At 38.0% G+C, this 27829-nt stretch overlaps 3 protein-coding genes and 1 long non-coding RNA gene across 6 annotated transcripts; 2 read left to right on the top strand and 2 right to left on the bottom strand.

The window, feature by feature from the left end:
• The first annotated feature begins 170 nt into the window (after positions 1–170).
• LOC108271341 (NEDD8 ultimate buster 1) lies at positions 171–13218 on the top strand. Its single transcript, XM_017478897.3, has 14 exons — positions 171–607; positions 2077–2220; positions 2299–2363; positions 2604–2668; positions 2771–2938; positions 4493–4581; positions 4823–4929; positions 5040–5226; positions 6430–6537; positions 6643–6795; positions 8574–8708; positions 8859–8936; positions 9379–9529; positions 12357–13218. The coding sequence occupies exons 1-14, from the start codon at positions 491–493 to the stop codon at positions 12515–12517; spliced, it is 1728 nt and encodes a 575-aa protein (XP_017334386.1). The 5' UTR covers positions 171–490; the 3' UTR covers positions 12518–13218.
• LOC128634007 (uncharacterized) lies at positions 12596–14190 on the bottom strand. Its single transcript, XR_008397180.1, has 2 exons — positions 14050–14190; positions 12596–13932 (listed from the first exon to the last, which is right to left on the bottom strand). It is a non-coding gene; the product is annotated as an uncharacterized LOC128634007 (long non-coding RNA).
• On the top strand, positions 14046–25207 carry nub1 (negative regulator of ubiquitin-like proteins 1). Of its 3 annotated transcripts, none has more exons than XM_017478883.3 (15): positions 14046–14156; positions 14588–14740; positions 17163–17330; positions 17410–17474; positions 18533–18597; positions 18700–18867; positions 19147–19235; positions 19476–19582; positions 19693–19879; positions 21511–21618; positions 21723–21875; positions 22707–22853; positions 22997–23074; positions 23232–23415; positions 24157–25207. In XM_017478883.3, exons 2-15 carry the CDS (start codon positions 14624–14626, stop codon positions 24315–24317), a joined length of 1797 nt encoding a protein of 598 aa, XP_017334372.1. In that variant the 5' UTR covers positions 14046–14156; positions 14588–14623; the 3' UTR covers positions 24318–25207. The 3 variants fall into 3 exon arrangements, with proteins under 3 accessions (XP_017334372.1, XP_017334363.1, XP_047013925.1); XM_017478874.2 differs by having other exon boundaries at positions 14139–14224; XM_047157969.2 differs by lacking the exon at positions 14046–14156 and having other exon boundaries at positions 14184–14740.
• Positions 25203–27829, bottom strand: crygn2 (crystallin, gamma N2). Its single transcript, NM_001201013.1, is given in 4 exon segments — positions 25203–25449; positions 26631–26776; positions 27058–27306; positions 27787–27829. Coding segments are annotated over 4 exon segments (552 nt in total). The 5' UTR covers positions 27808–27829; the 3' UTR covers positions 25203–25313.

The raw sequence follows: 27829 nt of genomic DNA, 5'->3' as shown, positions 1-27829 counted from the left end.
GTTTAAACAACAAAAAAAGATGACCGGCATGCATTTTACTAAACCATTGTGCGATCGCGCGCCATAGTCCTGCTTTAAGATGAACACACCTAGTAGTTCAGGGAATCCGCGCAGGCACGTGTATGTCCGCGCGCTCGGAACACATCCAGGAAGTAGAGAAGGGCGAAAACAATGTCACGTGATGTATACAGCGTGGGTAGGTACGAACACAGAAATAAAAAAATGAACATTAGAAATACCAGGAGGCGACAGGTGAAAACTCACAGTATGAAGTATCTACAACATAATAACGAATTATTAACAAACAAATTAATAATAAATGTCGGACAAATCTTCCCTGATTTCTCCGTGACTCAGCAGCGTTATTTAAGCTAACTCCTGAACTAGTTGGACCAGGAATTCCCCTGCACTGGATCTGCTAGTAACTATTCCTTTCGGTTTCACTTGAATATAGAGTTAGAGCTGTTTCAATACAGCTTCAGTGTGAAGAATGGCCGAGCAGGACATTCAGGCGAAGCTCAGTGCTTTGCTCAAACAGGACAAAATTCAGCTCTGGAATCCCCCTTTCACTACAGAAGCTAATGAAGCTGGTCTTGAACACATACAGGTAAGATAATGAAGGTAATTTATAGAAGAAAAAAGCTCAAATAGGTTTACAGTTACCAGGGTCTGGAGATTTCCTGTTTACCTTGATCTGGAAACTATTAAATGTATACTGAGTGTCTATGAGATAATCCTCTCTTGTCCATACACTCAGTCTTTCTTTTACCATGTATGTCACTTTGTAGGTATACAGTCACTGACTGGAACCCATCTGTTATTATTCACCATTTATCAGCTCCTCTCTATAAAAGTACTAACACTGACCAGATACTACTTTCTGCTTAAAACTATTATCATGTCTTATGATTATGATTTAATCTTACTGTTATTTAAAAGTCAGAATGTTATCTGATTAGTGTAACCTCACAGTTGATGATTGCTACAATTCAACGTTCGTTCCCACATCATCTGAGACAAACCATCATCCAACACTGAATCTCCCAGCCTGTGTACTTCACACTAAAATGCTTTGACTTGTACCCAGTATAACATCTTGCCTCTGAAGGTTTGACAGAGATAGAGCGATGGTGAGCCTGACACAATGCTCTCTGTCTGTCTTACAGCCTTGTGTAATAGTAGTGCAAATAAACTCCATCTTCCATAAAGGACTGTGCTGCTGGAAAGTTTCCAGAGTGAGGAATATGTGATCTAACAAGAGATACTTATACAACTGTGCTGCTGGGGATTTTAACACTGAATGTTGTGTGTACTAATTGTCCACCTTGTAGACACACCTCTCTTGTCAGTGTACAGATAGAGACTGTTTGTGTAGAGGTTCACAAGCTCTCTCTGTGTCCAAGAAGGGTTTGGGGTCTCTTGTTTCCTCCAACTGCCCAAAATCATGCCAGGCTACTCTAAATTGCCCTTAGGTCTGAATGAATGTGTGGATATGTGTACATGCTGCTTTTCGATGGACTGACATCCCATCCAGGGTGTATTCCCGCCTTGCTCCTGATGTTCCCGGGATAGGAAATGGATCCACTGTGTCCCTGACCAAGATACTTACTGCAGAAGAATGAATTTGTGTTAATTGGTCTCTGTTAGCTACTAACCACATGACCACAGCTATTGGCTGGATAGTTTGGTTGGGGTACTGTCACAATCATGAACGATACTGCTGTGCATGATTAATGTGTCCCAACACATTACTCATTATCCTACCGTCATTATTTTGGTGTCACTACTGTGCTGACGATGGACAACCACCCAAATAACACCTGATCAGTGGAGGTCCTAATGCCTTGTTCTATTAATGGACGGGATAGAGAGTAGTGACACAGTCTGTAATTGTACATTTAAAACTTGTTCCTATAACGTGCATACCAGATTGATGAGCCAATGGGTTTACACACAAAGTTAGTGTATGTATTTTCAATTGTGCCATATTTGTATTTTTATTTTCCCTTTTTTTTTCTTCATGATGCTACACTTTGGGACTGGATCATCTCACTGTTGTGCCTAATATGTTTCTAGGAGCTTGCTGTTAGATATTCCCAAATGGTGGGATTCTCCCAGCCTGAAGTGGAGATTGCTCTGGAAGAGATAAGATCACAGGCTGTCAAAAGAGAGGAGGGAAATGCAACTCTGGAGCTCATGCTACCAAAGGAAATTAGAAAGGTATAAAAAACAAAGTGAGTGTTGTACTTGGAAAAAACATCCCATATGTTACAGTATATCCTGTGTGTCACTACATAGGGTAATAAAAAGAAACACTCCTTGGAAACAAAACTGGATATTACAACTCAGGATCTGATGAATAAGTATGTATAACTTTCTTTTCACACTTTTTTCACTTACAGTCGCAATCAAAATTATTCAACTTTGAGCAAATAAAGTTTTCAGACTTTGAGCTGTTTGCGATGAACAAATCAAACAAGAGCACTTGAAATAGTTCAGCACAACGAATGCTTCAATTGTTTTCCCCAAATTCAACTGAAAATGCAACTTATAATGATTTCTCCAGTTTCAAAATTATTCTTTTTCACCATTTCATCTTTTAGGATCACAGAGGAATTTGGGCTCAAATATATGAAGCTGATTTTTGATAAAAAAACTCTGTCTCCAGGTGTGTAATTCACTTGCCTCATAAATATGTCCACCTTTATGCATGAGAATTGGGGAATTTTGGACAATAATTTTTCACCGCTCTGCATCCTGCTTCTTTCAGATAAGCGACTCGACGAACAGAACGTAAAGAACAACAGTAAAGTCATGGTGCTGAAGGTGACTGAACCAGAAGGGAAGAAAGCGATGGTGGATGAAGAGGAAAAGGAGCGTTTAATTGAACAAAGTATGCAAAGAACTCGAAAAGGTTTCCAGATCCTCTCAGAAAGAGGTGAGACTATGAGCGCTTGGTCTTGCACATCCATGTAGGACTATAATTAACGATTTAAAAAAAAAAAAAAAAATGTATTATTATTTTTTTCTTTCCTCGATTAATCAATTATTCGGATGGGGCGGGCCAAACTTTCAGTGCGTTTTTGTTTACTTAAAATAAAATCAACAAACTGAGTGTTACAAATATAAATTCAGACTAAAACTTTACACAACTGTTTGTCCAAAATAGAAAAAAAAAACAATACACACACACACACACACACACACACACACACACACACACACACACAAGAATATATATTATTATTTTAGGACTGTAGTTTAATTCTGTGCTTTTTGTGAATCCATAAAAAAAAAATGCATAAGTACTTATATAATATAAATCTAAACTAACTTAGATAGATAGATAAGAAAGAAAGAAAGAAAGAATTATTTTTTTATGGATACACAAAAAGCACAGAATTAAACTCCAGTCCTAAATTAATAATAAAAACTCACTTTCACTGCATCTTGTGGTTTCTGTTACTCGCTGCCTTTGGACATATTATGTTACTTTTGATCATAGTGTTTTAATTAGACATTACAGATCTTACCCGCGCTACGCTCTATATCACCGCGTCTGCATTGCGCGTGAGGAGCAATGCGGTCTCATTACTAACACATCACTTCCGTTATAATAATCAACAGAATTTACACTGCAAGTGCGCAAATACAACATATAATGACAATAAACTGGAATTAAATGAAACCTTTTAAGCAACTCATGACCGCATCACTGTCATGCTTCCATGCTGCAGAAACTCTGCTTTATAAAGTTTATAAATCTTCTCGGCGGTGTTAATATAAAATGCACACCTGCCTTAGAGGACTTAGAGGTAACACACTTTTTTCCTCAGTCACGTGACGATTTCGCCTCTGTCTGATGAGGACTGAGGTCATGCCGGGAGTTAAAGATAACGCTGACAGAAACAGTAAACTGAAGAAAGTCAGTGGGGAAAGTCACTCTGAGGCTAAAGCTAGCGGTGTCGCGTTACGTGTGTGTGATGTCAAGTGCTGTCGACTAGTAAGTGGCTTATACTTCCAGTTAGTAAAAACCCGCTCGTGTTCCATTTGAGATGATATTACCTTTCTAAAATCCACACACTAGATGGTAGAGTACTCCATGCACAGTGTAAGTGTATAGTACATCCTTTGGGACACAACTTTAGTATTTACTCTCCGAAGCACGTTTTCGGAACTGAAGTAACGTTACCAGTAAATCTCCCCCATGCCACGTATAGACCAACTAATCAATAATGAGATTCGTTGACAAGGATTTTCATAATCGATTATTATCCATTTGTGCATTCACATCATGAGGCATGTGGCATCTGCAATTACACTAATATGAATGTGATGAAATTTATAGATGTTATAGATATTATAAGATTATACAACCCCAATTCCAAAAAAGTTGGGATGCTGTGTTTAATGTAAATAAAAACAGAATGCAATAATTTTCAAATCTCGTAAACCCATATGTTAACGTGCATGGCTTCTTGACATTTTTCAGATGGTAGTGAGGATCCAGAGACCACCCCATTTCTGGAGATTGCAGATCACAAAGGCAACCCCATCCAGATCCCAGCCCGTGAGAAAAAGGTGACCGAGTCCCAACTTTGCTCGTTGTCTGTGTGGCCCTACACAAATACATTTGGTGTCTCTTACTGACAAGAAAAGAGTGAAAGGCCCCTTCTGCAAACTGTTTAAACAGTGCTGTAATTTACCCAGGTTCAGTTAATTTCAGCTAGGAGCCCATGGAACCCTATATTGTAGTGAAACATGCATGTTCTACATTGTGCCCTAATCTGCTTTGGCTGTGTTTTTCTCTGTGGTGTTTTAGGCACTCATCCTAGCCATGGGCTTCCATGAGAAAGGCAGAGCCTTAATGAAGAAGAAGGAATACGATGAAGCTCGCAGTTACCTGCTTCGGGCAGATGAGCAGTTCAGGTACTGCTCGCTGCAGCTGTCTTACACTGAAATAATGTCGGCTAGTACTGATGTTATGGTTGACAAATGGATCCTGTTTTTGTATAACAGAGTGATTGTGATTGTTCTAGTAAATGCGGTTCTGTGCTGTTGAACACGGTGGATAACTATGCAGTGCTGCAGCTGGACATCGTGTGGTGTTACCGTGCTCTGGAGGCTCTGTCCTGTCTGAAAGATGGCAAAAAGAGACTGCAGCAAGCTGAGAATTGTTTCCTCAAATGCTATGGAGAAGATCAGCAAAGACTGCAGAACATTAAGGTTTTTTTTACCGTTCATCCTCCTTTCAGTGCATCAGGAACTTAACAACTTTGGAGAGAGCTTTCTGGGTTTAGTAAATTGCAGTGCTACACCAAATCTTGCTTTTCATCCTAATCTCTAATCGTAATTTCTGTAACATCTAGTGGTTTCAGAAAGTATTCAGACATTTTATCACACTTTATTTTATTATTGATTTAAATGGATTACAGTTTTTTGCCATGAATCTACACACAATAACCCATAATGACAAAGTTTTTAGCAATTTTTGCAAATGTTCTGGGGGGAATAAAGAGAGAGAAAAAAGTAAACCCATGGAAACAGCTCTCACTTATAATGGATGTCTAATGACAGGTGATAAACTCTTGTCATTTGCCCATAGTTCTCAAAGTGTACTCTGTCTCAAATAGGGCTGCAACTAACGATTAGTTTCATAATCGTTTATTTGGCAGATTATTATTATTTTTTTCGATTGATCGGATGGGGGTACCATTTTTTGTTTATAAAAAATAAAATCCATAAACTGGGTGTTACAAATATAAACTTCAGACTAAAACTTTACACAACTGTTTGTCCAAAACAGAAAAGAACCCAATGCACACACCAGAATATATATTATTAATTTATGACTGTAGTTTAATTCAGTGCTTTTTGTGCATCCATAAAAATAATGCATAAATACTTCTACATAATATCAAGTAAAAAAAATTAAGTAAAGATTCTACTATTAAGTAAAGATATAGTAGTATGTGTGTGTATGTATGTATGTGTATATATATATATATATATATATATATATATATATATATATATATATATATATATATATATACTAAAATAAATTTAATTATATAAAAAAATAAAAATATATATCTAATTTATTGTAGTTTATATCATATATATAAGTATGTATGCATTAATGTATTTATTTTTTTAATTTGGGGGGGTGAATATTTATGGTTAAAACAGTAATACGGAGAAGGAAAAAAACCTTTTTTTTTGTAAGTGATGTATTCAATCTATTCAGAATGTAACTTTCAGATAAGAGTTGTTGATGTTATTGGTCACTAGACTGATTTTATTTTTATTCCTGCCCACTTGACATTGGACTTGGTGTAATATGGGCTGTTAGCTAAAATGAGTTTGACATCCTTGACTGAGTCATCTGGTAATAATACCTGCTTGTTGGATCTTTTTGCTTGCTAGGGGAATACAGGTGGAGAGGAGGTTCTGTTTCTCAGGTTGTATCTGCTTCAGAGTCTGCTGGCGTACCTGGAAGGCAACGAGAATCAAGCTGCTAAGAAACTCAAGCAGGTGCTTTTCAGTTCAGACACACTCGGATACGCTAACATGCTTGGTAGCTCAAAGACGCTGTGTTGATCACTAGTTTCTCTTGCTGTCTCTGCCTCTTTTTGGTAGGGTGAGGAGCTCTACAGTCAACTGTGTCTTGACCCAGAGAAGATGACCCAGCTGCTGAGTTTAGGCTTCACAGAACAAGACGCTCGCCTGGGCCTGAGAGCCTGCAGAGGCAATGTGGAGGCGGCTGTGATGCACATCACTCGCAGGATAGAGGTCAGTGACACACACACACACACAATCAAAATGAGTCTTTATTATATTTATTCCCCATCAGCAGTGGGGAAACTCCAGGAAATTCAGAACTCAGTTCAACCTTCAGTTTCATTTTAGAGAGCCACTATGAAATTATTCAACAATTTTTTTATGCATCTTGAAGCTTCCCATTAAAATATTATTGTGTGTAATATATATTAATATATATAATTTATAAAAATAAAACTAAATGTTCAGTGTTTGAAGTCTGCTCCTCTTGAATATATTTAAAGCTACACTATTAGACATTTCCCGCTGTCATGGTTCTGGGTTGGAGTCAGTTTTAGTAGTTATATTTTTGTTTCAGTTTTAGATGGGTTCCCCCAGTACAGTGTCCATGTCTGCTGATATTATGTTTTGGGGAGATTAAATCAAAACATGGAAAATGGAGTTGACTTTTCTAGTGATATCTGGCAACCGTGAGTTTAAATGAAGTGAATTAGAGTTAGTGGATGGAGAGTGGAGTGTACTGTATGTTTACAGACTAACAGTTGCTACTCTTGATTATGGTTGGTGAGGAATTTTTAAATAAAGATGTTTGAATTAAACCCACCTTGTAGCGTTAGCATTATTATTAATTTACTCTGTGCGAAGCCGTTGTGTCTACACGAGCAGGTGCAAGTTCAGGTCATTTTGCGGGATCGATGGTGGTTTGTGAGATCGGGAAGTTGAAGCAGATGATGTACAGAGTTACTTGTCATCATAATGGCTTCTCCGCAGTATTGACACACTTGTTCGGTTGACTGCGGAGATGAAAAGCAGTGTGAAAGTAACTGTTGCTTGGTGTAGATGCATTTTGGACTTCCAGTAGTTTTGATCCCGATTGTATTATATAACTCCGAACAGGTCACTCGCACCTGTTTATTCACAGTCACACGAAATACTTTTCAGTCACAAATTCGAGTGAAATAGTCACACTGTAGAGCCTGAGTTTATCTGCAAAGTTTTTTCCTTCCTCGGCGTGATAACGTTTATTGTCCCCGACAACCTCTGTAGTGCTATTTAGCATCATGTTAATGTCATGATTTCCCCTCGCGTAAAGCGCTGGAGCTCGAAGTGAAGCTGGCAGATCGAGCGCTAAAATGCTAACCCCGTTTCGGGGTTTTGGCATTACAAAATGACACAATCCCTGCGCCTCTATATGGTGATTGGCTGTAAGTTTAGGAAGCGCTTGATTTGATCTGCGGTGGAGTTCTCTATTAGCGGAGGACAAAAACGTTAATATCGCAGTCGATCATGTTCATGTAATCGTGGGAAGTCAAAATCGTAATTGAGATTGATATTCAATTAATTGTGCAGCCCTAATGACAATCACAAAATATCTCCTTACAGTGTTTTTTTTTTTTTTTTCAGAAATGTCTTTATGGCTATGCGTACATAAAGTTCAGATTGGGTTATAGTGCACCAACCTCTCTTCCAAGAGAGAATCATGAGGCACCTAAGAATCAATTATTGGGATTCCTGTAATAACACACCCCTGTCTAAAACCACTGTTCATTGTCTGGATTATTTATTTGAACAACCAACATTAGCTTTACTTTTCACACATTTTGCTAAAATGTTTAATAAATGCACTTTTTGTACTAATATTGTTTTTTATAAACAAAATAGAAACACCTTTTTCTGGCGTTCATGGTGCTAACACCTATTGTACGATGGGCCAGTTGTCACTATTTATACACTTTATAGTTAAGGAAGAGATCTACAAATTAATACTTAATTCTGGTGCACTCTCATAGGAGCGGGATGAGATAAAGAAGAAGGAAAGGCAGCGTCTGGAAGACATCAACACCCTCGTCGAGCTTGGCTACAACAAGAAATCAGCAGCCCAGGCCCTCCATGTGTACAACGGACATCTGGATGAAGCCTATAGGGTATGACTCGTCGTGCATATTATATTATTAACATAGCAAAACCACCACCTTCAGTGCATTTATTAAAATAAAGGAATTTATCTGAAACAAAACACTGTTACAAAACACTGTAACATTTGCGTTTCTTCACCTTTTCCGTTTTCCTCATAGTTTCTGCTGAATTCGTCTCAAGCCAGCAGCTCTCGGACGCCTCAGCCAGACACAGACAGACAGACCGAAGTGGATCAGGTACCTCATGAAGAAAAGATTAAATGCTATATACTGGCTGCTGTCATTCTCTAGTCTGTCTGGTTGTCGGGTTTTTATTATATTTTTCTCCATGCATACACTATGCATATCTCATTTCCTGCCCTCACTTGTGTGCCTGTGTGTTTATGCAAGCATATCTTGCCTACCTGGGGCAGTGGTGGTTTAGCGGTTAAGGTTACTGATTGGAAGGTCTGGGGTTCAAGCCCCAGCACTGCCAAGCTGCCACTGTTGGGCCGTTGAACAAGGCCCTTAACAAGGCCCTGCTCCAGGGGCACTGTATCATGGCTGCCCCTGCGCTCTGACCCCAGTTTCCTGATATGCTGGGGTATGCGAAGAAAAGAATTTCACTGTGCATATGTATATGTGATTAATATTAATAAAGACTCATTATCATTATCATTATCATTACCTGGGCTTACAGAGGGAGGAAGTGAGGTTGATGGGAGATGATGTAGCTCAGGCCACTCCACTACTCCTGGATAATCAGGGTGTTATTCCTTCAGAGCTACGCTATGCCTCAGCTCCATCTTCCTTGTCAGAAGAGCCCACCACCTCATCAGAGGACTCCACAGGTCAGGAGCATTTATCGATTCATGGATTGAGCATGGATTGATTTTTAGGCATTTATTACAATGTCTTAAAGTCCATAGGCTGTTAAAAGAATACTTAATTGTTTTTTTTTTTATTTCATTCTCACATCTGTAGCGTATGTACAATTATTATCATGGACCAAAATATCGACATGTTTCTCTGCACTTAATAATCCAGAAAATTCAGTTTTATCCAATTTACCAAACTGGAGCAATGCAGTAAAGAGCAACTCAGGAAAAGAATCCCTATTTGTGTAAGGTGTAGGGCTGCAACTAACGATTATTTTCATATATATATATATATATATATATATATATATATATATATATATATATATATATATATATAAATTTATTTTAGTTTATATTATATACAAGTATTTATGAATAATTTTCTGAACAGAATTAAACTACAGTCCTAAATTAATAATAAACACTTCTGCCTTAGAGATAAACATGTACACTCCTGGGCAAAAAAAAATTTGACCAAGCTCAAAATGGCAAAATATTAAGCTTTGATGGTCTTAAACAACAAATCATTGGTCAGAAAATTAGCAAGAATTAAACAATGTGCTCCTAAGACCTCCTGTGCCACCATCTGCTTGTTTATTTTGCTGCAGTGAACTGTTTCAGTGGTGAAAGCTAGAAACGGTTAAATTCACAAAGGAAAAATCATGATAATGATTAAAATGTTTGATGTAAAATTCAAATTAACATGTCTGGGTATACAAAATTAACAAAGTAAAATAAATAAAAAGCTGTTTAAAAGTTTACCCACAAGGCTTAAACATTTACCCACAAGGCTTAAACATTTAAAGAATTAAAGGTTACTTTATCTATTTAATTCTTGCTAATTTTATGACCAATGATTTGTTGTTAAGACCATTAAAAGCTTATTATTTTGCCATTTTGGGCTTGGCCTAGGGCTGGACGATATGACCTAAAATCAAAATTTCGATTAATTGAACATTTTACCTCGATTACGATTAATGAACGATTATTTTGCTTTTGGGGGGGGCTGCCCTCATAGTTTCCTGACAAGGTTTGTTCTGTAAATATGCTCAACTATTAAAGGTGTTGTTTTTTTTTTTTTTTTTCTAATCCAATTTTTTTTTAAGCATGCGTTTCTTATTTTATAAAATAATTTAAGGAAACACAGACTATTGAATTACTATAAACGATCATCCTGCTTGACCAGAGATCAGATGTGGCTGCAAAGTGCAGACTTCAGTTCAGCAGCTACCTTTTTATGACATGTTTTGTACAATGTGGGCAGTGTAGTTTGGGGAAAATATGGTTGCAATGGCAGTGTATGTTCTGTGGAGAGTTTTACTGAGGTGTTTAAACCGACTGCGCTCCACTGTAGCTATGGGAGCCATATCTTTCACGATGTAGTAACAAATGGTGTCAGTTATTACTTTCCATCTTCTTGAATACTTTTCATATCGTGTAGCATTTTTTAAATGCTTGTATTCTCGGCACTTGTTGCTGGGCGCTTATCAGTCTCTCTGTTTTTTTGAGCCATGCACTGTTCATATTCGGTAACGTGTGCGCCGAGTGTTGAAACAAATTGGTGGTATTACCTTTGGTCGCTGGAACGGTTTTACTGCAATGTTTACATTTAACGTCATTTTGTTCGGTGTCTTCTTTACTGAAGCCAAAATGCGTCCAAGTGAGGGACACGGGGTTTTTCTTTGCTACAAGCTGCACCTGTTGCGCAGTTGACTCGGTGTTTGAGTTCGCCTCCATGTTGCTTGCGTGCCACTGACTGGATGGGGCGGAGTCACGTGACTACACACGCATTAGTATGTTCTTAAAGGGAAAGTAGTAACAGGATTTAAAAAAACGAAATAACTGACCTGGGGAAATTACGTCGGTTAGAGGTTCTGCATTTTGGTTTCGAGTACTTTTCGATTAATCGTCCAGTCCTAGCCTATTTTTTTCACCCAGGAGTGTATTAACTGCTTTAACTACTCATAGACTGCCATTATGAGTGAGTTTAGATTAAAAAGGTAAAGATTAAAAACGAAGCTCCTCGGTTGTGCATTCATTTGAACGCAAATTTGAATTGTTTTACACCAGGGAACCAGCTATAGTTGTGATTATTACCGAAAGCCGAATTAAGACCCTCATGTCCTGAGATTACACATTTTTCTCCCAAGTACCACAATGACACTAAAGTTTCCCCCACTTACTTGGAGATCTGACAAACCCTGATTCACACAGTAGGGTCTAAATGTTTAGGTGCCCTAGGGCTGGGCAATATGACAGAAATATCATATGATACTTGGATATTTCTATAATACAAAGGATTTATCATACAGGTTTGCTAAGAAATGGCCAGAAGAAATGTACTGCTGCAAAAAAAAGAACCTGTGTAAAATTTAATTTAAGGAAACTTATTTTTAATCTACAAAAAATAAATGAATTAACACTGAAAATCTGTGAAGATTTTATGTTAAAGATATGAACTATATGAAAGATGATGAAAATGAACACAAATTCAGCTGCTTCCACATTCTATTCAGTTTGTAATATTAAAAAATAGATTGTAAAATAATAATAATAAAAAAAAGTTTAATAATAAGTTATCACAATTCCTTTGTTATCTCAGAAAATTTTGGTGAGACAATTTATCACGTTATCAATAGCATATCATCATGTTGCCCAGTCCTAAGGACCACAATTTATTAATTTTATTTTAGTAACTAATCATTTTGCTTATTAATCATTGCTTATTTTATTTTAGACACTAGATTTGTTTAGTAAATTCATTCAAACCGTGCATTAAAACCACTTTTGTGTTCAGCGTCCGGGTCGAACCTCCTTAATGATGATCTGGTGAAGGAGGTTTTGGAGTACATCCCCAGACATGAAGAGGATTACCTGGACGTGACTCTGGAGGAGGAGAGTGAGCTCATTGCTCAAATTAAGTCTTATCTAGAGCAGTGCTCTGCAAACTCCTGCTGAAGAGCTGCTCGTACTGTATGTGCTTTCTGCAGTTGTGTGAGGTCAGTCTAGTGTGGAATGTTATCACTAACATTAGCACCAGATCTCTAAGCCTGGATCAACACAAGTCAGTAATTGAAGCCATTTTGAAAGTACTTTACAAACTCGAGTGTTTATTTGATCACTCCATGTTTATTTTACTTTACAGTAGAGCTTATTTCTGATATGAATGCTGAATGAAAAAATTGCTCTTTTTTTTTTTAACTCAAGGCAGTTAATATTAACCAGCTGGAGCGAGGATTTCACAGAGCTGGTTTAAACGAGGTGCCTTGCTCAAGGTCACAATGTCAGCAGGACTGAATATTGGTTACACTGTGTTCAAGCTACATCCAATAAAATTAATGAAGTGCAGTTGCAGTAGTGTCCTGTGTATATCCACAGATCTGCAAGTATAATTATTTACAATTTAAATCAGATGGTTCCTACACATTTGAGTTTTGTGGTTTTCCTTCCAGGCAAGTAATCAAATATTTATCAACACTTCAAGTTGAAGCCTTTAATGCTGGGAATAAACTGCGGTATTGTGACATATGACAGAATTTGGACATAAATTAGTTTAAATTGTGGCTGTCCTAAATATTAACTTCTGCATAGACAAAGACCATACTGTAGAACATTATGTGATTATTCAGAACATTAAAAGATGCAAATGTAAAACATGACTGTGGAAATCGTTCAATCGTTGTTCAGATCATTACTGTGGTTCATTTAGATTTGATTTTAGCCAATTTCATATGTGTACTGAACTCTGATATCAATTTGATGGAACGCGACCTCAACCTAAACAGCCTGCTCAGATTTCATGTGACATATCAACCCAACAGGTGCATAGGTGCAAGAAGTTTTGTAAACACTAAACTCTGATTAAGTTTAGTCTTGTAGACATTAAAATTTGAATTTGAATGTCTGAATGACATCCAGAAACATAGTAATATACATACACCATCTGAAAGGATAGTTTGCATTGTATTTATAAATATGTACATGTATGGATGTAATTTCAGGTACAAACGTTATATCAATTTTGTGATCATAAAGATCAATTATGTGTAAAGATGGTGTTTAAACAGGGCCCACAGTGGCTAGCACATTCGCCTCACACCTCCAGGGTTGCGGGTTCGATTCCTGCCTCTACCCTGTATGTGCAGAGTTTGCATGTTCTCCCCGTGCTGTGGGGGTTTCCTCCGGGTACTCGAGTTTCCTCCCCCAGTCCAAAAACATGCATGGTAGGCTGATTGGCATGTCCAAAGTGTCTGTAGAGTATGAATGGGTGTGTGAATGTCTTATGTGCCCTGCGATGGATTGGCACCCTTTCCAGGGTGAACCCCGCCTTTTACCCCATGCTCCCTGGGAAAGGCTCAAGTTTCCCCGCGACCCTGAAGGATAAAGAAGGTGGATGGTGTTTAAACAACAACAAAAAAAGATGACCGGCATGCATTTTACTAAACCATTGTAGGATCGTGCTGCACAGTCCTGCTTTAAGATGAACACACCTAGTAGTTCAGGAAATCTGCGCAGGCACTTGTATGTCCGCGCGCTCGGAACACATCCAGGAAGTAGAGAAGGACGAAAACAATGTCACGTGATGTATACAGCGTGGGTAGGTACGAACATAGAAATAAAAAATAAACTTTAGGAATACCAGGAGGCGACAGGTGAAAACTCACGGTATGAATTCGAATAAAGTTGGTTTGACATTGGACTCATTCCCTTCAAATGCTATTGAAGTCAGAGACGTGTATAACAATGTCGTATGTAACTTTAGAGACGGTCCCTTAATTTAATTTCCGTATTTCCGCGAATATCGAACATCCAACGTCAAACCAACTTCAGCCCAGTACGTTATGAAGTATCTACAAAATAATAACGAATTATTAACAAACAAATTAATCATGAATGCCGGGCAAATCTTCCCTGATTTCTCCGTGACTCAGCAGCGTTATTTAAGCTAACTACTGAGCTAGTTGGACCAGGAATTCCCCTGCACTGGATCTGCTAGTAACTATTCCTTTCGGTTTCACTTGAATATAGAGTTAGAGCTGTTTCAATACAGCTTCAGTGTGAAGAATGGCCGAGCAGCACATTCAGGCGAAGCTCATTGCTTTGCTCAAACAGGACAAAATTCAGCTCTGGAATCCCCCTTTCACTACAGAAGCTAATGAAGCTGGTCCTGAACACATACAGGTAAGATAATGAAGGTAATTTATAGAAGAAAAAAGCTCAAATAGGTTTACAGTTACCAGGGTCTGGAGATTTCCTGTTTACCTTGATCTGGAAACTATTAAATGTATACTGAGTGTCTATGAGATAATCCTCTCTTGTCCATACACTCAGTCTTTCTTCTACCATGTATGTCACTTTGTAGGTATACAGTCACTGACTGGAGCCCATCTGTTATTATTCACCATTTATCAGCTCCTCTCTATAAAAGTACTAACACTGACCAGATACTACTTTCTGCTTAAAACTATTATCATGTCTTATGATTATGATTTAATCTTACTGTTATTTAAAAGTCAGAATGTTATCTGATTAGTGTAACCTCACAGTTGATGATTGCTACAATTCAACGTTCGTTCCCACATCATCTGAGACAAACCATCATCCAACACTGAATCTCCCAGCCTGTGTACTTCACACTAAAATGCTTTGACTTGTACCCAGTATAACGTTTTGCCTCTGAAGGTTTGACAGAGATAGAGCGATGGTGAGCCTGACACAATGCTCTCTGTCTGTCTTACAGCCTTGTGTAATAGTAGTGCAAATAAACTCCATCTTCCATAAAGGACTGTGCTGCTGGAAAGTTTCCAGAGAATGTCCAGAGTGAGGAATATGTGATCTAACAAGTAGGGATGTCACGATACCAAAAATCTAGTAGTTGGTACTGATACCACCAAAAGTACATGATACTCGATACCAAAGTCGATACCATGGTGTGGTTTAAAAAAGAATATATATATTTTTAAAAAATAATAAAATTAAAAACTCCTGGAGGACATCCTCCTCTGACTGATACTGGCAAAAAGAGCGAGAGAGGGATATTTTAGTTATCAAACACTGTCTGACAATGACTAATAACAAGTGCTAAGGTGCACTCCTAAACGCACGCACACACACGCTCCTTATACTCTGAATGCAAGCATTAGTTTAAATTCACTGATATGGTGGCAGGCTAAAAAGATTCATTAAAAGCATGAACATTTGAATAATTATTAGTGAAATACATTTACTACATTTAGCTGACCGGACACGGGCTGAATGGCGATGAATGGTGGTCCATTCAGAGGTAGTTTATAACATTGCAATGTGTTAGCGTCATTAACAAATAACAGGCTATCGCTAACATTACATGGAGCATAAAGTTAGCTGGTTTCACGTCTACAACGCCAGCTGCCTCAAACAAAAATAATATAGAACTGTCTTTCAGGTGCTTCGCCAAATTCCAGGTGTTTCCTCGCTTTGTTTGTAATGAACGATAGCATCGGTTGCATACCAGCAACTGCTAAACTTGTTAAGCTAAGCTAATCTTCTGTAGTTTTTCCCATGTGCTTGTGGGCGTTCTTCTTCTTCTTCACCACTTGTGGACCGACTAAAACACTTGTGCGTATTTGCTGCTCCCATCAGTTTTGGAAAAATTGCAACCTCGGTACATTCATAAGAACCTGTACCAACGGCACTGCAGAAAAACAAGTACCGTCACGTTTTAACAATGTTGGTACCGAAGTATAGGTTCTCGTGACACCCCTACTAACAAGTGATACTGATACAACTGTGCTGCCGGGGATTTTAACATTGAACGTTGTGTGTACTAATTGTCCACCTTGTAGACACACCTCTCTTGTCAGTGTACAGATAGAGACTGTTTGTGTAGAGGTTCACAAGCTCTCTCTGTGTCAAAGAAGGGTTTGGGGTCTCTTGTTTCCTCCAACCGCCCAAAATCATGCCAGGCTACTCTAAATTGCCCTTAGGTCTGAATGAATGTGTGAATATGTTTACATGCTGCTTTTCGATGGACTGGCATCCCATCCAGGGTGTATTCCCGCCTTGCTCCTGATGTTCCCGGGATAGGAAATGGATCCACTGTGACCCTGACCAAGATACTTACTGCAGAAGAATGAATTTGTTTTAATTGGTCTCTGTTAGCTACTAACCACATGACCACAGCTATTGGCTGGATAGTTTGGTTGGGGTACTGTCACAATCATGAACGATACTGCTGTGCATGATTAATGTGTCCCAACACATTACTCATTATCCTACCGTCATTATTTTGGTGTCACTACTGTACTGACGATGGACAACCACCCAAATAACACCTGATTAGTGGAGGTCCTAATGCCTTGTTCTATTAATGGACGGGATAGAGAGAAGTGACTTGGGCCACAGTCTGTAATTGTACATTTAAAACTTGCTCCTGTAAAGTACATACCAGATTGATGAGCCAATGGGTTTAGACACAAAGTTAGTGTACCTTAATACTAACCACTAAGTGTATGTATTTCCAATTGTGCCATATTTGTTTTTGTTTTTTGGTTTTTTTCCTTTTTTTCATGATGCTACACTTTGGGACTGGATCATCTCACTCTTGTGCCTAATATGTTTCTAGGAGCTTGCTGTTAGATATTCCCAAGTGGTGGGATTCTCCCAGCCTGAAGTGGAGATTGCTCTGGAAGACATAAGAGCACAGGCTGTCAAAAGAGGGAAAGGAAACAGAACCTACAGGGAGACAAATGTTGCAACTCTGGAGCTCATGCTACCAATGGATATTAGAAAGGTATAAACAACATAAAGTGTGTGTTGTACTTGAAAAAACATCCCATATGTTACAGTATATCCTGTATGTCACTACATAGGGTAATAAAAAGAAACACTACTTGGAAACAAGACTGGATATTACAACTCAGGATCTGATGAATAAGTATGTATAACTTTCTTTTCACACTCTTTTCAAGCTTCATCATACAGTTGCAATCAAAATGATTCAACCCCAATTGCAAATCAGGTTTATTGTCAAAATGTACAGACTTTCAGCTGATTGCAATGAACAAATCAAACAAAAGCAACTGAAATAGTTCAACACAATGAATGCTTCAAGTGATTTCACCAAATTCAACTGAAAATGCAACTTATAATGACTTCTCCAGTTTCAAAAGTATTCAACCCTCTGAATAGAATCCCTCACATCAGCACAAATATGCAAAACAGGTGTTGTCTCAAGCATACCTGATTCAATTAATCAAGGGCTTCCTTAGTTGCACCAGGTGTGCCTGAGCTGGAACACATGAAATACATGAACTGGCTAGGGGTTTGTTGAGTGTATACTACCTGGACAGGGCAGAACATACATGAAATACCTGGACAGGGCAGAAAAAGGAAGCTATCAACGGCTGCAACTAGATTTCTGAGAAGGCAGGTTGTGAAAAACCCTCGAGTGACTGCAAAAGACCTGCAGCAAGACTTGTTGTCAACATGCACTGAGGTTTCAGTGAGCACAGTAAGGCACGTATTAAATGCAGAAGGTTTCCATGCCAGAACTCCAAGACGTACACCACTACTGACCCAAAAGCACAAGAAAAGTCGGCTCAAAATCATGTAAATAAGTCACAGAAGTTTTGGGATTCTGTTCTGTGGAGCGATGAAACAAAACTGGAACTTTTCAGCCCTATGAATCAGTGGTATGTCTGGAGGAAGAAGAATGACGAAAGAACACTCTGTCCACAGTCAAGTATGGTGGTATCTCTGTGATGCTCTGGGGCTTCTTTGCATCCTCTGACACTGGAAACCTGCAGCGTGTGGAAGGCAAGATGGATTGTTTTTGTTTGAGTTGTTCATTGCAAACAGCTGAAAGTCTGTACATTTTGACAATAAACCTGATTTGCAATGGGGGTTGAATAATTTTGATGAACTGGATTTAATTGCAATAATTGTAAACATTTGCGTGTTCTGATCTGTCTTTTTCACCATTTCATCTTTTAGGATCAAAGAGGAATTTGAGCTCAAATATATAAAGCTGATTTTATATGGAAAAACTCTGTCTCCAGGTGTGTAATTCACTTGCCTCATAAATATGTCCACCTTTATGCATGAGAATTGGGGAATTTTGGAGAATAATATTTCACCGCTCTGCATCCTGCTTCTTTCAGATAAGCGACTCGATGAACAGAACGTAAAGAACAACAGTAAAGTCATGGTGCTGAAGGTGACTGAACCGGAAGGGAAGAAAGCGATGGTGGATGAAGAGGAAAAGAAGCGGTCTAATGAAGAAAGTGTGCAAAGAACTCGAAAAGGTTTCCAGATCCTCTCAGAAAGAGGTGAGTCTATGAGCGCTTGGTCTTGCACATCCATGCAACGTTCTTTCAACATTTTACATTCTCCATTTGTGCATTCGCGTCATGAGGCATGTGGCATTTGCAATTGCACTAATCTGAATGTGATGAAATTTATAGATGTTATAGATATTATAAGATTATACAACTCCAATTCCAAAAAAGTTGGGACGCTGTGTTTAATGTAAATAAAAACAGAATGCAGTGATTTGTAAATCTTGTAAACCCATATGTTAACGTGCATGGCTTCTTGACATTTTTCAGATGGTAGTGAGGATCCAGAGACCACCCCATTTCTGGAGATTGCAGATCAGAAAGGCAACCCCATCCAGATCCCAGCCCGTGAGAAAAAGGTGACCGAGTCCCAACTTTGCTCGTTGTCTGTGTGGCCCTACACAAATACATTTGGTGTCTCTTACTGACAAGAAAAGAGTGAAAGGCCCCTTCTACAAACTGTTTAAACAGTGCCGTAATTTACCCAGGTTCAGTAATTTCAGCTAGGAGCCCATGGAACCCTATATTGTAGTGAAACATGCATGTTCTACATTGTGCCCTAATCTGCTTTGGCTGTGTTTTTCTCTGTGGTGTTTTAGGCACTCATCCTAGCCATGGGCTTCCATGAGAAAGGCAGAGCCTTAATGAAGAAGAAGGAATACGATGAAGCTCTCTGTCACCTGCTTCTAGCGGATGAGCAGTTCAGGTACTGCTCGCTGCAGCTGTCTTACACTGAAATAATGTCGGCTAGTACTGATGTTATGGTTGACAAATGGATCCTGTTTTTGTATAACAGAGTGATTGTGATTGTTCTAGTAAATGCGGTTCTGTGCTGTTGAACACGGTGGATAACTATGCAGTGCTGCAGCTGGACATCGTGTGGTGTTACCGTGCTCTGGAGGCTCTGTCCTGTCTGAAAGATGGCAAAGAGAGACTGCAGCAAGCTGAGAATTGTTTCCTCAAATGCTATGGAGAAGATCAGCAGAGACTGCAGAACATTAAGGTTTTTTTTTTACGGTTCATCCTCCTTTCAGTGCATCAGGAACTTACCAACTTCGGAGAGAGCTTTCTGGGTTTAGTAAATTGCAGTGCTACACCAAATCTTGCTTTTCATCCTAATCTCTAATCGTAATTTCTGTAACATCTAGTGGTTTCAGAAAGTATCGAAACCCTTTATCTCACTTTATTTTGTTATTGATTTAAATGGATTACAGTTTTTTGCCATGAATCTATACACAATAACCCATAATGACAAAGTTCTTAGAAATTTTTGCTAATTTTCTAGGGGGAATAAAGAGCACGAGGAAAAAAGTAAACCCATGGACACAGCTCTCACTTATAATGGATGTCTAATGACAGGTGATAAACTCTTGCCATTTGTCCATAGTTCTCAAAGTGTACTCTGTCTCAAACCTGTTTAATTGGTCAATTGAATTGAATGAGTTTAATCCAAACCTCAATAACTTAAAAAATGTAGTTAAAAAAAAAAAAAAATGCCTGTAAATAATTTCAACTTGACCTTGTTCTGTGGGTGTAAAGTTAGAACCCCAGCTATTTGCTATATAACACTGGATGTACTGTATACTATATATAACGCAGATATAAAAATGACAACTTGCATACTGAAGCAATCCAGTACAAAGTAACACCAGGTACTGACTTTGAGGTTTTGTGGTTTCCATGTGCCATCAAGTGTAAATTAAGACATTAAGGTTAAACTTTCATCGCCTGCCTTTAGACTCCCATTACAAGTGAAATTTGAATAAGCAATTTTAACCTTCTTTGTCCACTATAGGGAAACATCTTAAAATAGTTTGATATGAATTAGATTGAAAACCATAAACTTAAAAATAAACTTTAAAATGATGATTTCCTCTTACAGGATTAACCCAGAAAGATGTCAGTCATGGTCATTGTGCTATAAACAGTTTTTATGATTTTTAAAAAATATAATATATTAATTTCTCTCATTTGCTACTGCTAATTTGTATATTGTGACAAATAATTTTTCCATATTAAACACATCCAGGGGTAACAAACCTATGGCCCCCAGCACAATAAAGGTTTTAATCTGACTTACCAATTTGAATTGAAAGAGTTCTGTTATTCCACTAGGGAGCATAATAGAGCAATAAATATCATTTTATTGGGAAGCTGCTTTTGAATTTGATGCTGTAACCCTGTCTCTTTCTAAAAGAACAAATTTCATTGACAGAGGTGAATAGTTATGCCATTGTAATTTGTACGTTTTTTGTTTGTATATAATTTTGCAAATGATTTTTTAAACTTCAGAATTATGGGCTATTTTGTGAAGATCCATGATATACAAGACAAATTTGGGGGGTGAATAGTTATTTATCGTTAAAAACGTAATATGGAGAAGAAAAAAAAAATTTAATGTGTTTTGTAAGTGATATATTCAATCTATTCAGAATGTAACTTTCAGATAAATACTGATAAACACATTGAAGAGGAGTTGTTGATGTTATTGGTCACTAAACTGATTTTATTTTTATTCCTGCCCACTTGACATTGGACTTGGTGTAATATGGGCTGTTAGCTAAAATGAGTTTGACATCCTTGACTGAGTCATCTGGTAATAATACCTGCTTGTTGGATCTTTTTGCTTGCTAGGGGAATACAGGTGGAGAGGAGGTTCTGTTTCTCAGGTTGTATCTGCTTCAGAGTCTGCTGGCGTACCTGGAAGGCAACGAGAATCAAGCTGCTAAGAAACTCAAGCAGGTGCTTTTCACCCTCGGTTATGCTAACATGCTTTCTAGCTGTTTATCTCAAAGACGCTGTGCTGATCACTAGTTTCTCTTGCTGTCTCTGCCTCTTTTTGGTAGGTTGAGGAGCTCTACAGTCAACTGTGTCTTGACCCAGAGAAGATGACCCAGCTGCTGAGTATAGGCTTCACAGAACAAGACGCTCGCCTGGGCCTGAGAGCCTGCAGAGGCAATGTGGAGGCGGCTGTGATGCACATCACTCGCAGGATAGAGGTCAGTGACACACAAACACACCAACACACCCAATCAAAATGAGTCTTCATTGTATTTACTCCCCATCAGCAGTGGGAAACTCCAGGCAATTCAGAACTCAGTTCAACCTTCATTACAGTAATGGCTGTGTGTTGAGTTATTTTGAGGGGACAGCAAATTTACACTGTTACACAAGCTGTACACTCACTACTTTACATTGTAGCATAGTGTCATTTCTTCAGTGTGGTCACATTAAAAGATATAATCAAATATTTACAAAAATGTGAAATGTGAGGGGTGTACTCACTTTTGTGAGATACTGTGTGTGTGTGTGTGTGTGTGTGTGTGTGTGTGTGAGATATATATATATATATATATATATATATATATATAAGATTTTTCAGTATAATTATTTGCTGCTTTTAAAACATTATAATTTTTTCAGCCATCATGAAAATCTCTAAATATCTCCTTACAGTGTTAATTTTTTTAATCAGAAATGTTTTTATGCATATGCCTACATGAAGATCTGATCCTCTCTTCCAAGTGAGAATCATGAAGCACCTAAGAATCAATTAATGGGATTCCTGTAATAACACACCCCTGCCTAAAACCACTGTTCATTGTCTGGATTATTTATTTGAACAATCTACATTAGCTTTACTTTTCACACATGTTGCTAAAACGTTTAGTAAATGCACTTCATGTACTAATATAAAATAAAAACACTTTCTCATGTTGTTCATGGTGCTAACACCTATTGTATGATGGGCCAGTTGTCACTATTCTGTACACTTTATAGTTAAGGAAGCTATCTGTAAATTAATCCTTAATTCTGGTGCACTTTCACAGGAGAGGAATAAGATAACGCGGAGGGAGAGAAATAACAGAAGGCAGCGTCTGGAAGCCATCAACACCCTCGTCGAGCTTGGCTACAACAAGAAAGCAGCAGCCCAGGCCCTCCATGCGACCAAAGGAGATGTGAATAAAGCCTATGGGGTATGACATATTATGCGTATTATATCCTTAACATGGCAAAACCACCACCTTCAGTGCATTTATTAAAACAAATGAATTTATCTTAAACAAAACACTGTTCCACTAACATTTGTGTTTCTTCACCTTCTCCATTTTCTTCATAGATTCTGCAGAATTCGTCTGAAGCCAGCAGCTCTGGGACGCCTCAGCCAGACACAGACAGACAGACCAAAGTGGATCAGGTACCTCATGAAGAAAAGATTAAATGCTATATACTGGCTGCTGTCATTCTCTAGTCTGTCTGGTTGTCGGTTTTTATTACATTTTTCTCCACGCAGACACTATGCATATCTCATTTCCTGCCCTCACTTGTGTGTTTGTATGTTTGTGCAAGCGTAGCTTGCTTATATGGGCTTCCAGAGGGAGGAAGTGGAGGTGGCTCTGAGGTTGGCGGGAGATGATGTAGCTCAGGCCGCTCAGCTACTCCTGGATAATCAGGGTGTTATTCCTTCAGAGCTGCACTCCCCCTCAGCTCCATCTTCCTCGTCAGAAGAGCCCAGCACCTCATCAGAGGACTCCACAGGTCAGGACCATTTATCGATATATGGATTGATTTTTAGGCATTGATTACAATGTCTTAAAGTCCACAGGCTGTTAAAAGAATACTTAATTAATGAAAACTATTCATATTAGAATTTCATTCTCACATCTGTAGCGTATGTGCAATTATTATCATGGACCAAAATATCGACATGTTTCTCTGCACTTAATAATCCAGAAAATTCAGTTTTATCCAATTTACCAAACTGGAGCAATGCAGTAAAGAGCAACTCAGGAAAGAATCCCTATTTGTGTAAGGTGTAGGGCTGCAACTAACGGTTATTTTCATAATCATGTAGTTGCCAATAATTTTTTCGATTAATCGGACGGGGGCTAACTTTCAGTACCATTTTTTGTTTATTGAAATAAAATCCACAAACTGAGTGTTACAAATATAAACCTTAAAATTAAAACTTTACAGAACTGTTTGTCCAAAACAGAAAAGAACCCAATACACACACACACACCAGAATATATATTATTAATTTAGGACTGTAGTTTAATTCTGTGCTTTTTGTGCAACCATAAAAAATAATGCATAAATACTTATATATAATACAAACCAAAATAATTTAATAAAATAAATGTTTATATATATATATATATATATATATATATATATATATATATATATATATATATATATATATATATATATATATATATATATAAAATATAATATTTATATATTCGAACCGTGCATTAATCCCACTGTTGTGTTCAGCATCTGGGTCAAACCTCCCTGATACTGAGCTGGTCAACGAGGTTTTGGAGTACATCCCCACACATGAAGAGGATTACCTGGACGTGAATCTGGAGGAGGAGAGTGAGCTCATTGCTCTAATGAAGTCTCATCTGGAGCGGCACTCTGCAACCTCCCACTGAAGAGCTGCTCGTACTGTATGTGCTTTCTGCAGTTGTGTGAGGTCAGTTTAGTGTGGAATGTTATCACTAACATTAGCACCAGATCTCTAAGCCTGGATCAACACTTGGTTACGAGCCAGTAATTGAAGCCATTTTGAAAGTACTTTATGAACTCAAGTGTTTATTTGATCACTCCATGTTTATTTTACTTTACAGTGGAGCTTATTTCTGACATGAATGCTGAAAGAAAAAAGTGCAAAAATAATGTTTGTTTATACAGATTAAAACCGATATCCTTACTTTTGAATGAAGCATTGCTCTTTAAAATATTATCTGTAGCAGTTATTGTTAGTTTTACCACTGATCAATTGCATGCTTCCAACTATATTTTCAGTAGTCTTTAATCTTACAATGGACCATAAAGCTGGAACTTTGTTGAATTTTTTGTTGAACACGCAATAAATCGACCAGCTTTGAGTTTCTACACATGGTGTTAATTTCAAACGTACAATACTCCTTTTAAATTAATTAAATAAGGTTTTTATTCAGTTCTTTGGAACTGAAATTAATTTACAATTCTTCTGAAATTCAGTCAATTCCATTAAACGTTATCAATCTGTAATTTGTGTATTTTGTGTCATTTGTGTAATTTGAGTCACCATTTATATTATATTTAAAATAATTTAAGCAACACATTTTCTGATTCAGTGATATATTATTGATTTCATTGCAAATACCAAATCAGTTTGTTGTTTAAGCTCAAAGTCTATTTAGTCTGTTAGGACCGTATGTAGTGTTATTGTGATCATATGAAATAGTAGTGTTTGTATGGAAAAACTCGTATGTTCTCATTTAATGCAGCGTAATGAGACCCAGACACACATTTAATAAAATACTGTCTTTTTGTTGTAGTACTCTGTAATTTATTTTACATTGTATGAGTAGGAATAGTTACAGTCTGTGGCCTGGCAGAAGGAGGTATGAATGAAAAGGGGACAGGAGAGGAGAAATGGAGTTTTAGAAGTAATTGACGACCCTGCGGATGGACTGGATGTTGGGGGTCTGGGCCTGCCACTCGTTGTGGCTGCAGTAGTTTCCTCTCTCCACGATGTACATACGGCCACGGTAGTTAGGCTCCTCATACATCACCCAGCTTCACACAAAAAAAAAACATACAACGTTACAGGCAAAAAACTGCTCAGTTAAATGAAAATATACAAATATATAAATAAAACTCAAAATAGTATGTTGAAACAAATTTAAACTGTTAAATACAAGCCTAAAGAACCATTTCTGTTTTTCTAGTAACAAAATAGAAAATAAGTGGAGGAAATGTACACTTCCAGTCAGAAGTTTGGACAATGTATATATATTTTTAATTGTCTGATGACGAAGTCGTATGGTTGGAAAGTTGGAAAGTCCAATATAAATAGTGACGTTAATGAGCATGTATGAATTTATATCTAAATCGGAATGTATTTTTAATAAGTAGTTTTTACTTCAAATTAAATTGTTATCCCAAACAACTCATTCTCATTTAGAAGCAGTGAGGAGCCTATTTGGGGAAAAGTCTCATGGGGTAAAGCTCCTTAGGAAGCTGTTTAATAAGATGTCAGGAGCATAAAATACTTTAGATTTTTTTCAACACATTACTTGTTTACTGCATGATTCCATTTGTGTCATTTCATAGTGTTAATATCTTCATTGTTATTCTAAAATAGGAAAAAAATAATCTGCATTAAATCTCTATCAGATTATTAAATAGAAATATGAACGTCATTAAAGTGTTGGGATGGGTTAGACAATGTATTAATCCCTAACTTCCATTATTTACTTTACTTATTGATTACTTGAGAGATTTTCTGCGTCTGGCTGTAAGACTATAATGGAGTGCAATGAACTACAGGCTATTTAGAGATTGAAACACAGGAGCGTTATTACATTGATTACAGTAGCCTAGTACAGTGGTTTTCAAAGTGGGGGCCTCCAGGGGGCGCCCGGGGGGCCTCAACAATTTGGTGTGAAAAATTAATTCTCACTTTCAGACAACCACACACACACAATCAATTCCTAATGTAATGTAAAGATGTAATTATTAAAAAAATAAAAAAAGGAATATATTCAGAAGTCTGTATTTGTAATGTGTTTTAAAGACGTCTTGCAAAAGGGTGGCCTTGGTCAAATGTTAATGCCATTTGGGGGGCCTTGCCCTGGAAAAGTTTGGGAACCCCTGGCCTAGTACCTTCACTTACAGATTTCATGTCAAATAACAAATAGAGACATTTCCAGATCAGTCATTTTTAGTGCATGTGTGTGTTTGTAATTGGCACTTACGCTCCATCTCCGAACACCCTGACAGAGTTGACGCATGGCCTGCCATAGCCACAGCTTTGCAGGAAGGGACAGTCATCACACAGCTCCATACAGTGACCTGAGTAGTTGCATGCATCATACAGCTCAATCCTGTAGTGTTCTCCATGCTGTGGAGCACAAACCATGTGCGATGGTAATCCTTTTTTAAACACATTGCACCATCTGAATTCTTGTTAAAGAACAAGAATGTACGAACTAGTTTTATTTTTCTTCCAGTCAAGGTTAGAAATGGTCTTTTTAGTCATTTTCCATGATATGAAGATGTAGTTTAATGAATGTGATATTTGCTCAGTCCAAATTGCAGCATCGCTTTAACTTTGGGATTTGTACTGTGTAAAATGGTTGTGTGTGTGTGTGTATGTGATGGTCAGTCTAGTGGAGTTCTCACCATCCTGACAGGCTTGCAGGAGCCCATGTGGTCATTGTGGGAGTTCCAGCGCTGGAACTCCGGGTACTCGCCACGCTCCAGGATGTACTGCTGGCCCTTAAAGTCGGGGTGGTCATAGCAGATCCAAGCTCCGCTCTCCACACGGATGGAGTTCACCCTGTTCATGAAGCCACGGTCCTGGAAGTTATCGCAGTCACTGTACACCTCCAGCTTCCTTCCAGTGAAGCATCTTCCCTCGTAAAACACTATCTGAAGGGAAGGAGCAGCAGGTAGGGTGGGTTTAAATATCAGGTATAACAGTCAGGAGTAGATAGAAAAAGTGGAAAAATATCATTTATAATGTATCTGTTCAGATCTTAGAGAAAAGAGACTGTGCAGCCATTTTGCAGTAACATGTAACAACCTAATAGCTGAGCACCTTGGACCATAGCTTCATGGCACATCCAAATGTCAAAGCAATCAAAAACTCGTATCTTTTTAGTCTCCTTAATAAAATGATTAAAACTAGCAACAGAGCACAACAGAAAATCGGCTGTTTTTTAGTTTGTCTGAGATGATATTCAATTTTACAGTAATGATGTCACACATGAAAAGTGTCAGTCATTTCAGGAACCATTCAGCCACCTCTAGATTCGCAGATTTACAGCAGTCAGTGCAAAAGGATGCTGTGAGACTGCATTCTGATTACATGTGATGATGTATGTGCTCCTGATTGGCCTGGATGCTTACCTTTCCTGAATACTGTGACATTTTTTTTCCACTGGAGAGTGTC

The sequence above is a fragment of the Ictalurus punctatus genome, chromosome 1 (assembly GCF_001660625.3).
Source record: "Ictalurus punctatus breed USDA103 chromosome 1, Coco_2.0, whole genome shotgun sequence".
Taxonomy (NCBI): domain Eukaryota; kingdom Metazoa; phylum Chordata; class Actinopteri; order Siluriformes; family Ictaluridae; genus Ictalurus; species Ictalurus punctatus.
Note: the sequence above shows the minus strand (reverse complement) of the source record. Positions and strands in the feature narration are given on the sequence as shown.

Bases quoted from the DNA above. Each gene is read 5' to 3' on its own strand.
- LOC108271341 (XM_017478897.3), top strand. From the start codon at position 491: ATGGCCGAGCAGGACATTCAGGCGAAGCTCAGTGCTTTGCTCAAACAG. The intron at 608-2,076 runs GTAAGATAATGA...ATATGTTTCTAG, and splicing joins CTGGTCTTGAACACATACAG to GAGCTTGCTGTTAGATATTC. The intron at 4,582-4,822 runs GTGACCGAGTCC...GTGGTGTTTTAG, and splicing joins TCCCAGCCCGTGAGAAAAAG to GCACTCATCCTAGCCATGGG.
- nub1 (XM_017478883.3), top strand. From the start codon at position 14,624: ATGGCCGAGCAGCACATTCAGGCGAAGCTCATTGCTTTGCTCAAACAG. The intron at 18,868-19,146 runs GTGAGTCTATGA...GACATTTTTCAG, and splicing joins CCAGATCCTCTCAGAAAGAG to ATGGTAGTGAGGATCCAGAG. The intron at 22,854-22,996 runs GTATGACATATT...TTTTCTTCATAG, and splicing joins ATGTGAATAAAGCCTATGGG to ATTCTGCAGAATTCGTCTGA.